General features: G+C 40.4%; 1 protein-coding gene across 4 annotated transcripts in view; it reads right to left on the minus strand.

Moving 5' to 3' along the window:
• The window catches only part of USP40 (ubiquitin specific peptidase 40), a 72,119-nt gene that overhangs the window by 31,142 nt on the left and 26,748 nt on the right, over positions 1–14,229 (minus strand). For all 4 annotated transcript variants that reach the window (XM_063116037.1, XM_063116036.1, XM_063116038.1 and 1 more), the window contains 8 exons: positions 13,092–13,220; positions 12,113–12,214; positions 10,805–10,912; positions 9,184–9,493; positions 8,685–8,766; positions 7,117–7,288; positions 6,469–6,553; positions 2,889–2,959 (listed from right to left, as the gene is read on the minus strand). In XM_063116037.1, coding sequence (XP_062972107.1) covers positions 2,889–2,959; positions 6,469–6,553; positions 7,117–7,288; positions 8,685–8,766; positions 9,184–9,493; positions 10,805–10,912; positions 12,113–12,214; positions 13,092–13,220 — 1,059 coding nt within the window. The remainder of the gene's footprint in view (positions 1–2,888; positions 2,960–6,468; positions 6,554–7,116; positions 7,289–8,684; positions 8,767–9,183; positions 9,494–10,804; positions 10,913–12,112; positions 12,215–13,091; positions 13,221–14,229) is intronic.

Consider the following 14,229-nt stretch of genomic DNA (forward strand, 5'->3'; position numbering starts at 1 on the left):
AGGAGTCAGTCTCTCCCAGCTAGGCCCACCAGGGTACTTGGGTCAGTATCAGGGTAGACCTCAGGGCTGGGGAGGGGGTTGCTATGGTCTATAGGAACTCCATCTCCCTCTGCAAGCTCCCTGTCCATGTGACTACTGGTCTGGAGTGTTTGCACCTTATTTTGAGTCAGCGGGACAGATTAGGGATTCTGCTGGTGTACCCACCACCCTGCTGCTCAACAGACTCCCTAGGTGAGTCTTGGGTGCACTGCTGAGATTCCCCCAGACTGCTGGTTCTGGGGGTGTCAACATTCAGCCCAGGATTTCATGGTCTCCATGACAACCATGGGACTGTTTGTTTTTAACTGTGCATACAGTATTTATTGTTTTATACTGTATGCTTTTATCTGTACACCGCTCTGAGATCTTAATAATATAGGGCGGGATATAAATGTTTTAAATAAATAAATAAATAAATAAATAATAACATGCCACCGGCCCAACGCATGCAGCAGAACATACTCTAGACCTGGTTTTCGCAACTGGACATGGAGACAGTGTCATGGTCAAATCACTGCTTGCTCTGGTTTACACTTACAGCTGCTTTTCCCCTTTGCAAGGGTGGGGGACCTATTAAGATGGTCTGCCCCCTCTGGGGAGATTTCCAGCTGATAGGGCTGGTGCTCCTGTCAAAACCCAGGTTGATCTGTGGAATTGCAGAAATGACCTGGGCAGTTGAGACGATTGCTCCTGAGTGCCCTCTCCTGAGTAGAGCTCATATGGGTCCATGGTATACCCCAAAGCTGAGAGCGATGAAACAAAATAGGAGGCAGCTTGAGTGCAGATGGCAAAGAACTCTTAGTGGATACGTGCCTATAGTAAGGTATATTCAGGGGCAGTGAGGGTGGCAAAAAACAGTACCTTGCTGCCAATATCAAATCATCAATCTGCTGCCCAGCAGAGCTTTTCAGAGCTGTCCGGGGGCCATCTGAGGCCCACTGTAATATATTTGCTAGGCACTTTCAGAATAAAATCTTTGGCATCCGATAGGACTTAGACTCCAGTATTATAGCTGGTGAATCAAGTGAGGTATCCAGAGCACAGCCTTGACCTGATTTCTTGGATGAGTTTCAGTTCGTACAGCTCAAGGATGTTGACAAGGTGCTTGGACAGGTTCGTGCAAACACCTCCATATTGGATCCTTGCCCCTCTTGGCTAATAAAAGCTAGCAGGGATGGAACAGCCATATGGGCCAGGGAACTGATTATTGCCTCTTGTAAGTGGGAGTGGTCCAGGCCACCAGTGAGACCACTCCTGAAGAAATCTTCACTGGACCCAGAAAATCTTAATAATTATAGGCTAGTGGCAAACGTTCCATTCCTGGGCAAGGTCCTTGAATGGGTAGTTGCAGGCCAGCTCCAGACTCTCTTGGATGAGACTGAGTATCTGGATCCATTTCAACCAGGTTTCAGGCCTGGCTTTGGCATTGAAACAGCCGGGGGAGTGTGATTCTGTTGATTCCCCTTGATCTCTCAGTGGCTTTTGATACTATCGACCATGGTATCCCTCTGGGACGACTGTCTGAGTTGGGAGTGGGAAGTACTGCATTGCAGTGGTTTGCTCCTACTTGGTGGGTTGGCTCCAGAAGGTGGTGATTGGGGAGCATTGTCTTGCCCCCCATGCTGTTCAACATCTACATGAAACCATTGGGTGTGGTCATCCGGAGCTTTGGAGTATGTTGTCATCAGTACGCTGATGACATGCAGATCTGTTTCTCCTTCTCATCTTTATCAGGTGAGGCTGTGGATGTGCTGAACTAGTGCTTGGCTGCGACAATGGACTGGATGAAGGCTAATAAACTTAAACTCAATCCAGACAAGACTGAGATGCTGGTGGTGGGTGGTTCTTCTGACCAGATGGAGGGTGTTCAACTTGTTTTGGATGGGGTTGCACTCCCCCTGAAGGAGCAAGTTCATAGCTTGGGGGTTCTTTTAGAACCATCTCTGTCTCTTGAGGCTCAGGTGGCCTCAGTGGCATGGAGTGCCTTCTACCAACTTCAGTTGGTGGCCCAGCTACGCCCCTATCTGGACAGGGATAACCTGGCTTCGGTTATCTATGCTCTAGTAATCTCCAAGTTAGATTACTGCAATGCACTCTATGCGGGGCTGCCTTTAAAGACGGTCCAGAAGCTCCAGCTTGTGCAAAATGCGGCAGTGAGATTAATAACAAGGACCAGGAGGTTTGAACATATAAGACCGACTCTGGCCTGCTTGCACGTTTCCGAGCCTGATTCAAGGTGCTGGTTTTAACCTATAAAGTTTTACATGCCTTGGAACCACAATACCTGATGGAATGCCTCTCCCAACATGAACCTACCCATGCGCTATGCTCAACATCTAAGGTCCTCCTCTGCGTGGGAAGCTCAGAGGACGGCCACAAAGGAGGGGGCCTTCTCAGTGGTGGTCCCCCAATTATGGAATGATTTTGCTGAGGCCCGCCTGGCGCCAACATTATTATCTTTTTGGCACCAAGTCAAGACTTTTCTGTTCTCCCAGGCATTTAACAGCATATGTTGAGTTTAATTGACCCCAGACCAGGTCTGGCTGAAAGTTCAAAGTTGTTTTTAAATGGATATTGTCTTTATATGTTGTCTGTTTTTATGTTTTTAAATTCTGTATATTGTTTTTTAATTTTTACTGTATAAATCTTTTGTAAACTGCAAACAGAGAGCTTCGGCTATGGGGCGGTATAGAAATATCATCATCATCATCATTATCCTACCACAAGGAAATGAAATTAGGACTTCCGAAATGAATTGCTAGTGTATAATATAACTGAAGATTTAAATAAACTTTTAAAAGTTGTCAAAATACATTTTCCCCATTCACAAGACCAAGGATTTTTTTTACCTCTTTTCCATTCCACACAAATATATCTGCTCCATCAACAAGTCCAGTGTTACTCAATGAAGAATCATCACCTGCCAAGAACAAAAGAATGTGGAAACTCTTAAAAATATCTTGAAAAGTGAAAAGGCCTTTAAAATTACGTCAGCTAATTAAAGTTTAAAAATGGCCAGTAGCGTTTGATTTGATTTCTAATACAGGAAAAGTGGAATTGTATTAACCAACCATGAAGTGTCCATTCTATTTGTTCATCTAAATACACTAGGCTGGACCCAATGAAGGGACGTAGACTATCTTGCCTGCAACCTCAAAAGATTGTCTCGAGAGTTTCCTTTCTGTATAGTCAATCCTACTTCATCTGAATATACTTTGAATCTTGATACAGTAAAAAAACACTGCTGCTAGAAAGAGACAATCAGATTGAGGAAACAGATTTCTTAACACAAATCTGTACTAGGTAGGCAAAAAAACATGCACCTCATGGGAGAACACTCCACCTCCACCAGCTACAACAACCCATTGATATTCTTACATTACACTCCTTTCACAAGCTTGCATGGTAAGCACTCTTCTTCTATCTTTTCCTGTCACCCAATTCTCTCAATCTGTTCTAAGCATGAGTAACAGGCCAGCTCATACAAACAGCTAATTTTAGAATGCAAGTGATGGACTCATATGACTGACTGCTCTTTCACACAAACAATAAATTTCAGTGAGAAGTACTCTAGCCTAATTTTCTCTGTGCTATATAAGAACTTTGGGCAAAATCTAATGGGGCACTTACGCTCTGCTGATTCTCTTGGATCCCACCAATTCTGTTGCTCGAGCGGGACTCAGCACTTACACTAGGGAAATTTAGCACTTCCTAGGGAAAGCCCCCAAACAAGCAGAAACACTAATTTCTGAAAGGAGGCAGGTCTGCAGAGCTCCCTTATACAAGTGCTGCCAACCTGCCTCCTTCAAGAAACAAGCATTTCTGTGGCCCGGAAACAGTAAATTGCTGTTATGCGAGCACAGGGGCTGCTTGCTCAGTAGAATTGGCAGGGCATAATGGAATTAGCGAGGGTATAAACACCCCATTGGACTGTACCCTTTGTGTACACAGGGATATTTTTCATAAGAATAGTTATTAAAGGAGAAATACCACTTGATGTATTGTCACGGCTTCCTATTGAGGACATTGATGGATTGATAGCTGCATGATTACAGTGTAATGTTTTCAAAGAAATGGTGTCTTAGCAATGAGAAATCAGCTGGCACCATTACTGTCCATTGCATATATGAACTCTATTGAAAGATGCTTTATTGACCTTGACATTATCCTGTATTGGTATATAGATGATATAATTATAAAATGAACAGCAACAGAAGCAGATAAAGAATTTAATGCAATGAATGGGATGGACAGTATAAAGTTAATACAGGAGCAGCCAAACGTAGATAGCTAGCTTGACTTTTTGGATGTTGACTTAAGGTTCTGTAATGGCCAGTTAGAAACAAGGTCATATAGGAAACCTATGAAAAGGGACACACTGTTGAGTAGTAATTCTGCACAACTTGTACTGGTGAAAAGACAGGTTGTAAAAAATATGATTCAGAAAGATGCTGGGGTGTTCACAATTACTCTGGGGAATCAAAACAAAAGACAGTAAAATTGGCGGAGGTTAAGGATTTTAAGTTGCCAGTTCCAGCTCTTAAAAGTGTGACGTATCTCAAAGAACCACCTATTTGAATGTTCCATTTGTGATTGATAGATTCCGCCTCAGCAACATTGGAACATCATCTCATGAAATCTCAGTTGTATGATAATAAATACTGGGCACAGGAATGCCCAATTTGTGTTGAAGTTAAGTGGGAGTGGGCAATTAAAAGTACTATTTACAAAAGAGTTTAGAGTATAATTCCTTTTACATTGGTGAAACTGGAAGACCCCTCCTGAAAAGATATATGGAGCATAATAAAACATATAAAGGAGAAACATTCTGGTAGCCAGCCTCCGTTAAGATCTACGTGCTGGCAATTGAACAGAACCTTCAAAGGAGAAAGATTAAGGAGGCAGTGTTTACTGATCAATTATAAACCCATGTCAATTTGGTTTTTGTTGAGTTTATAAGTAGTATTATAATATACTCTCATCTGTGACTGAAGCTAGCTTTCATGCTGAAACATTTCAAATTTAAAATGTTTCTTTAATAGTAAAAAATTATAAACTGTATGTGCGATTGCTGGTCATTTATTGTGGCTTGGAATGTAATGCACATCACGTCACCGATGTATCTGCTTATACTTAAGAAAAACATTCAACCATGTGATAACCACCTGCAATGTAGTCCAGGAACAATCATCATGGGAAGTATGCAGTGTGGCGTTACACCCCACAAGTCGGTTCCCAAATGTATGTCTGCAGTTTGTAAGTCTGTAGTGAGTTTAGAATGTTGGCCTGAGTGGGCGGAGTTAGAATGTCTTGGGAGGGGAGAGGAGTGATATATAAGGGAAGGACTGAGGGGATCGCGAGGGACTTGTTAGGTACTCTTAGAGTCTTTAGTGCTCTCTGTGTTTAGGGTACTTAAGTTCTGGGAAATTTGAGTTTCAGGGTAGAGAGTGATATCTTTGGAGTGTGGTGTGCACGTAGTTGATGTATATTAATCAATACAGATAATAAAGAAAGCTCAAGAGCGATTGTGTGAGAGAAAGGAAAGCGTGTATGTGAATGAGTGAAAGGATTGGATGAAAGGTTTCAAAAAGGTTTTTTAATGTTTTATTTGAAACAAAGCTTGTGAACTTTTGAAAATAAATTTTGATTGTTTTGTTTTTAACTACCACAAAAATCCCACGTGTCTGTTTGGCATTTAACATCTGAAGTTTACTCATTTAGCACCCGCTCTGACAATAATTCACCTCAGCACATATAACTCACAGTGTTTTGTTTTATATATTGAAATCCTTCTCCATTTCACCCCTTTCTCCTCATAGTTCAGAGGAAGGCGGTCTTTGTCCCTCGCCTCAGGCGTATCAAGCGGTGGTGCTTGGCTTGAGCAGGGAGTAGCCGTGGCCGGGCCTGGTGTTCAGAGCCTGTGTCATGGCATCCAGTACCGCCCTTGTGCTAGCAAAATGACCGCTAATGCAACAGTGCTGCCAGAATGGAACAAGTCAGCAGAGTTCACGGAATGAGCACTAATGTGATTGGCACTGGCGGACTGCCAGCATTGGATCCTGCTCATTATCCCACCTGCTGTTCATCTTGGTCACTAAAGTTATGCATACAAACTAGGCCTTGGTTACGCATACGTTCACCAGCATATTAGAATAGATGATATAATTATTAGAGTTAATAGTGAATTTTAGAAAAGCATCAAATAGAATATTGCAAGTAAAAACCCTAAACTTGCTGAAATTAGTGATGTTGACTACTATAACAATCAAGATGATACTTGATGTCTAAATGAGTTCAAGGAGTCTACCTGGTCATTCCCACAGAATCTAATAAATCTGTACTGTTCCTACAATTATTCTGGTTAGACTTAAAAGGTGATATTCTATGACACATGGATAATTTTAAAACTTTGTTTTAAAAATGCTTTACCTTCAAGTACTTGGTATATATGCAATCCAGCTGGAAGAGATTTTGCAAGGCTGAGAACCAGGTCTCCTTCCCAAAATTCCAATATCTATTCATAAAAAGTTATAAAGTATTTCAGAAAAACATATATACCTATTTTCAAGCTAATTAAAAGTTATTTGCTTTATCTATTTACATCTAGATGCTCAATTTTGGGTTTGAATTTTACCTTCCAAAGTATGCAATTCATTGTTCAACCAATACAGCTAATGCAGTACATTTTCTCCATCTAGTTTCTTTCTTTTTCTTTTTTTACTGACAATGTAAGCTTGTTGCTGAAACCAGTTGGGTTGTTTCAAACACATATTAACCACAGTTTGTTGGTTCACACAACATGAATAGCTGTGGTTCAGCAAAATAGCTTCTCATGGCCACACCAGAAAGGCAGGGAGGGTGTGTGTGCAAACCCAAGGCTCATTCATTTCACACTAAAATATGATTGAGAATGGTGTCCAAATATAAGAGTAATCCACGCTAGAAGTTTCCAAAGTTTATAAGATGAATAACACATATGTAAGCAATCTAGTTCGTTGTGCATGGCATCCTAATACATTTCTATTTTGAGTAAAGAACCTCAAGCCCAACAAGTTTGAAAAATATAATAGTAAATACCTGGAATACTGATTGTCGAAGATTTCCCAGTGTTTTTCTCTTATCGATGGTAAGATGCAAAACACTTTCCTTCCAGGAAAGTAATGGGTGTAGAGCCCCATTGTAAAATTTATAGTGAGAATATATATGGAGGTGCAAATCAATATTATTAACTGCCAAGACACATTCTGCCCTTTAAAAAGTATAAGAGAAAAATATCTTAAATATAATGTCAGAGAACAAGTAAACAAAAAGATTAATTTCTCTTAGTACAATCTTATCTTCCCAAAATTCCCAAAGTAAAAAATTGTTCATTTGTATTTTATTTTTGGAAATGCTATTCAAACTTTTATTTCTTAGTAATCCTGCACAATGTATTTTGCAGGATTTTTCTAAGGCCTGTTAAAAGGAATTTCATATGTTTTTATTTGTATATATTTAGTGCACTTGTTTACATATGTGCATGCTATTTTTCACATATAAGTTAGAGCGATCTTGAAATTTAAAAGCTTGTCTGGTACTTCCTCTTAAAGGCATAAAAATGGAAAATTCAAAACTCCAGGTGCCAGCATGCTAGTTGCAAACAAAGGGCAGGATTGCACCGCTGTTAGAGCACTAACACTAATTATGTTGCTCCAGCACAGGGAAGTACAACCTCTGCCCCACACTGGGGCCCAATCTAGCCTATAGAGGGTTGAACCCCTCTATGGACTCGGCCCCCTGCCCTCTCCAAACCCCGTTACCTTCCCAATCCCCAGCTCCTACAGGGAGAGGAATCGCCAGCTGCGTGTTCAATAAACAAGAGTTGAATTTCAACCAGAATGAGTTTCTTATCCCTGACAAGGGCAAGCAGCACAAAGGGGAATCCCTTTCTTATCCCTCTGATAGAAGACAAGCTGGGAATTCTCCCACACCCCTTGGCTGGTGTCAGCCCACCAGCTTCCTCTGGGTTGTAATCCAGCCCTGGACCAAAAGTGGTTGCCTTCCCCCGCTCTTGCATAAACCAACACCAGTGCAACACTAGGCAAAGGGGGAAAAGCAGTAAGTTTTGCAACTGAATTTTGGTGGCATGCTCTGCCATCGAATTTCAGCTGCAAACCGACATTTCCCACCCCCCTTTGTGTAGCAAGCGCTAATGACATTGTACTAGTGTTGGTGTGCGCTAATGAAATGTCATTAGTGCTGGTGCTGTAAAAGCATTGGATGCTGCCTAATATTGTTAATAAGTCCACAGTCCACACTGATCTTGAAGGATGAAAGGCAATGATCTCCCCACACACTCCCTGGAAAGATTATCAAAGCATAATCATGTATTGCTGTTAACATATCATTTTAATTGAAATAACTTCTTCAAAATAATAATTAATTTGCATGTAAAAAACTGTTCTTGTACAGCCAGTGTACATCCCTTGGACAGAAAGTCAAATCTCTACATGGCTTTGCTGCAAACTGCTATTTAATTACTAATTAACAACTAGTTATGCAATTATACCCAATACGAAGTTTCCAAATCTGCACGATACTGTATAAACTTTGCATTCTACTATACAAGAAATATAGACTACACATTTGAGCTGAACTTAACTCACCTCTTCTTCTGCAGATTGATATTAGCAGCATCCATTTCATTCAAGAGGTAGCTGGGGACCTGGTATCTTGGATTTCCTCGAGCTGTGTTCAAAAGAAGCTAATTAATTGAGCATCAACTGAAAAACACTGATATAAAAAGGACTAGGAAGTGTTGGTTCGGGGCTTCTTATATATCCTTTTGATGTCACTAGGGAAGTCTGGATTCTTTCTTTAGGTAACACTACATTAAACTATACACTATAAGAAACTCAGTCAAATTCTGGTAACTACTGTTCTTTGAAAGAGATGCTAGAGGATAAAATAAATTATTTTCTTGCTCAGATCAGAATGTCTGTTTTGTTAAAGCTGTAGTCTTCATAACACTCACTGGAAGCTTTGCTACTGAAGCCAGTGGACTACTCTGATCTAAGTTACTTCAGCAATTTCTTTTTTGAGCTTTCTGCAAACAGTACTTCATAACTGATTAATAAAGAGCTATACACAGTGTACAATTCGTACCTTCAGACGGTCGTGTCATTTGGGATTTTCGATAGAACAACATGTAGGCACTTTCATTACCCTGAAACTGCTTCTCAATATCTCTCTCTTTGATTGGCTGAACTTTGGAGTCATTCAAATCAAACCAATGAGATTCAGAAGAATGTTCCTTTAAGCCTGTTGATACTTTTTCCAATGGTATCTTCCCATCATCTTTCTGAATGTGGCTTGGGGATGCTGATCCATAATGATGTTTATGGCTTTGGTCATTCAGCCTAACCTTGCTTTCATCAGAACTGAGAAGAAATGCTTGAGAATGGCTCTGCAAATACTAAAGAGCAAATGGGAAGTGGAGTGGATAAACTAAACTGATGTTTTAAGTCCAATTTAAAATGTGAGTCTATTACACATTCATTAAACTTCTTTTTGATGCAAAGGGATTCCCCCCACCCCCTGAATTTGGCAATTAGCTTCCCTCTTCTCCTGGTACATCTGCAAAGAGAAATTCAGAAGGTTCTGCTTCTGTTTTGATGACCCACATTTAAGCACTACATCTGAATCCTAAGCTCTGGCTAATCTTAATAATATGGTTTACAAAAACAAGATAGCTTCATAAAGCACAGTTTGCAGTTGGCTTGTTGCACTAAACCACAATTAAGGCAGTTTGTCCAGGTTCAGATGTAAGGATGTGCTTAATCAAAAACAGAAGTGAAAGTTTTCAAAATCCTCCTTACGGATGGGCAGAAGGACGAGGGAGTGAATGGACTTCCCCTCAAAACACTAAACCATGGTTTTGCATTAATGCGAACACAGCCTTTGACCACATTTGGATGAATATAACTTAGCTTCCTGTCAGAACTGGGAATCTATGGTTAACAGCTTCAGAACATACCAGGATATGAAGCTACGGTGTGAAACTAGCATAATATCCTGGCTTGTTCCAAAGCCGTTAACCATAATTAACTAGTTGGGACAGAACTGGAGGCTACAGTTAATTGAAGAGTTCCTAGTTTGTTCACTCTTGCCATGAAGGAAGGAGTGAAGGAACTGTGTACATGTCCACAAGGTTGGTTTAGATCTTGGCATGTTAAATTGATATGTGATCATCCAAACCAGCCCCTTTTCTGTAAGCACCCTACCTATTGCCATTCAAGTACTACCTGAAATAAAAGCTCTTCGTTCTCAAACACCATGCATATATCATAATTTATTATGCCATTCTCCAACCACTCCTAGGATTTAAGAGGTGCAATGGGAAGATATATAGTACATTAGTATATACATTCATTTAGGTTTTCTAGCATAAAAAGATACTACCAACGATTACAAATAAGTATGCAGTAGAATAGAACTGACAGCACTCAAAATCTATTTACATATTAGAATTCTTTTGTCATTTTTCTTACGATTTGTGCTTTACCATTCATGTCCCAACCACTGGCAAATGCATGCCAAATGTGCAAATAGTAGGATAACTTAGAATTAAAAAGGCTCTTCATGTCAAGAGAAAATCATTGCTAACTCAAGTAGTATGGAAGATAGGGCAAGGCACTCTTTGTATGCTAAATTGTATAAAACACATTGTATAACTCAAGAGGAGTAAATCAAGTATAAATAAAATAAGAGTCGCTTCAGATAATACCTTCCGTATTGGTCCATACTGCTTACGGTATTTCTTGTTCCAGGACACACTTTTTTTCTCCAAAAATTTCTGTGCCAACCGGTCCACAGCAATTTCCTTAGATTCTTCCTACAAGATCAGGTAATTACTAACTAAACTGGGATCATTATCCAAAATTGGGACAGGCAAGCAGTGCCCCAGGGGCTCAATCTGGCCCCAAGCATACATCTCCCTTCATTAGAGTTAGAAGACCTAAAGATGGTCGTGCACGCGCTGGTAACTTTGAGGCTCAACTTCTGCAATGCGCTGTACATAGGGCTACCTTTGTGCCTAGTTTGGAAACTTCAACTAGTTCAAAATATGGCAGCCAGGTTGATCACTGGCACACCTAGGGGTGACCATATTACACCAACTGTAAAATCACTCCACTGGCTGCCAATTAGTTTCCGGGCAAAGTAGAAAGAGTTGGTTATTACCTTTAAATCCCTACATGGGTTGGGTCCAGGTTACCTGCGGGATTGCCTTCCCCTGTACAATCTGCCCTGCACACTCAGGTCCTCTGGGAAGAATTTACTCCAGTCAGCCAAAACTAGACTGACAACTGTTACCCAGAGGACCGTCTCTTAGGTCATCCCCAGACTGTGGAATGGCCTGCTGGAGAAGATTCGTCAACTTAACTCTCTGTGTGATTTTAAGGCAGCTTTAAAGACTAGCCTTTTTTGGCAGGCCAACCCAGATGAATTTTAAGATGTCCAATTTTTATTTTAATATTGTATCAGTTATATAAGTTTTTAATCAGTTTTATGCATTTTATGATATTTTTGTATTTAATGTTGTTCACTGCCTTGATCCAGAGGTAGAGGCAGGTAAGAAATATATTATTATTATTATTATTATTATTATTATTATTATTATTATTATTATTAATCTCCCAACCACTCCCAGCTCTTGAACCCTCTCCTCCCCAGCATGAACAGCAAAAGTGGCTTTGAGATAGTTGGCTCATTATTTACCTCATAATTAAGAGACTCAGTCCTGTGTCTTAATTCACATATGAGAGACAGCAGTAGATGGACACATATGGAAAAGTGTCAAAGACAGAAATCTCTGGTTTTGCTAATTGTCGTTAAGATTAATATTATTTCAATAAATCTTCATAAGGATCCAGTGGATTGTGACATTTAATATTCGAAAGCAAAAATCTGAAACCTTACATCCCAGAGCTGCATTGAGATGTGGTTTCATTTTTGCACCCAAACTGTAGTGCTGAAATATATACCAGTTAAAAATATTATAAAGCAACTTCGAATCTATTCTGACATACTCTACCTCCGATAAGATGTTTTTCAGTATTGTTATTGGATTTTCCTGTTCTTCAGCATTTTCAATATCTTTCAAATTCCTTTCTTCATCATTCATGTTGTCTTCCTCCTTCAAGAAAAAAAAATCACCTTATTTAAAAGCTACAAAGACAGAAATTCTGTTATGCTAAACCAGGGATGGGCAATTTGTGGCCCGCTGGATGTTTTGGCCTCCAGCTCCGATCATTCTGACCTTTGGCTATGCTGGCTAGGACAAATGAGTTAAAGGCCAAAATAACTGGAGGGTCACATGTTGCCTACCCCTGTGCTACAGGATGAAAAGCAGTTTTGACATATTTACCTATCTGTCTTCCAATTAACCTAACGGAATAGGTAATACTGCAACACAGGACATGCTCTATGGCAGCCTCCCCCAATTCAGTCAGCATTGGCAATGGTCAGGAACATTGGGGGTTGGAGTCCAAAACCAGGTTGGGAAAGGCTGCCTAATGAGTTACATCTTATGTCCTGCGACTGAATTTTCACTTACACAATGGGGCATTTTACTCCTATCCTTTCCCCTGTTTTCCCGGAGATCTGGGGGCATGCAGGGAGCTGCAGGGGGAGGGGAAATCAGTTCTACCTATGAGGTTCATTCCGCTGACTGACACCACTGGATACCATGGATATGTTCACAATCTTTATTAGCTATTTTCTATTTGCTATTCATCTATATCAATCCCAACTTTTACCATTCCCCTCCCTCTGCCATTTTATCACTCAGATCTACCATGCAGTGTATATGAAATGGCAAGCTGCAGAAATGATGTTTTGGTGTTGAAGTTGTGTAAAACCTGTTGCACAGCTTCAATATCCTACCTGAAGTTATCTATGCTTATCTAAATAATCTGACTTATGATAGATGTCTTACGTGGGAAGTAAATAATCAAATCAAAATCTACTCATAAAGCAGAAATAAAAATCAGGTGGAAATCAACTAGACTTACTAGCATGTGCCAGTTTCCCAGTTCATCAATATCTCTGATATAAACATGATAATGTCCTCCATAGCAGCCACCTTTGTGTATTATAACAGAAAAGAGCTCATACATATATTCCAAATCATCCAACTGAGTCTAAAAAGAACAATAAAAATGTACAGTCAAAAGTCATCACAACATGGAAAAGACACACGAGGACAGAGAAGGAAGAACAGAATATATTGTGCTAAAAGTAGCCAAGCACTAGCCACCACATGGATATTTCCAGGCTAGGGGTAACAGCTGAGGGCACCTAGACTGTCTTTGAGAACTTCCTAAGCCACCATGAGGGCCTGTTTTAATAGACAAAAGCCAGTTAAATAAGAAAAATAAGTAACCAAACTAAGAAATCAGAACTTGTGCAGCTTTAAAAGGTTTGGGGCCAGGTTATCTGAATAATAATAATAATATTAATAATAATAATAATAATAAAAAATTATTTCTTACCCACCTCTCCATTTTGATCGAGGCGGGGAACAACAGTAAATATAAAATACATAAAACTGAATTAAGAACATAATATACATTGTTAAAACATCCTAAAAACATTCTAAAATTCCCCTGGATAGGCCTACCGGAAGAGATCAGGCTTGATAGCTTTCTTGAATGCTAATAGACTGTCAAGTTGACGAGTCTCCTCTGGCAGGCCATTCCACAGTCTGGGAGCAGCAGAAAAGAAGGTCCTCTGGGTAACACTTGTCAATCAAGTTTTTGCTGACTGAAGTAGATTCTTCCCAGAGGACATGAGTGTGCGGGGTGGATTGTACGGGAGAAGGTGATCCCACAGGTAGCCTGGACCCAAACCATGTAGGGCTTTAAAGGTGATAACCAGCACTTTATACTTCGCCCGGAAACTAACTGGCAGCTAGTGAAGAGATTTTAACACTGCTGCAATGCGGTCACCCCTAGGTGTACTGCCTTCATAGAATCATAGAATAGCAGAGTTGGAAGGGACCTACAAGGCCATTGATTCCAACCCCCTGCTCAATGCAGGAATCCACCCTAAAGCATCCCTGACAGATGGTTGTCCAGTTGCCTCTTGAATGCCTCTAGTGTGGGAGAGCCCACAACCTCCCTAGGTAACTGATTCCATTGTCGTACTGCT

The sequence above is a fragment of the Elgaria multicarinata genome, chromosome 2 (genome assembly GCF_023053635.1).
Source record: "Elgaria multicarinata webbii isolate HBS135686 ecotype San Diego chromosome 2, rElgMul1.1.pri, whole genome shotgun sequence".
NCBI classification, from domain to species: Eukaryota; Metazoa; Chordata; class Lepidosauria; order Squamata; family Anguidae; genus Elgaria; species Elgaria multicarinata.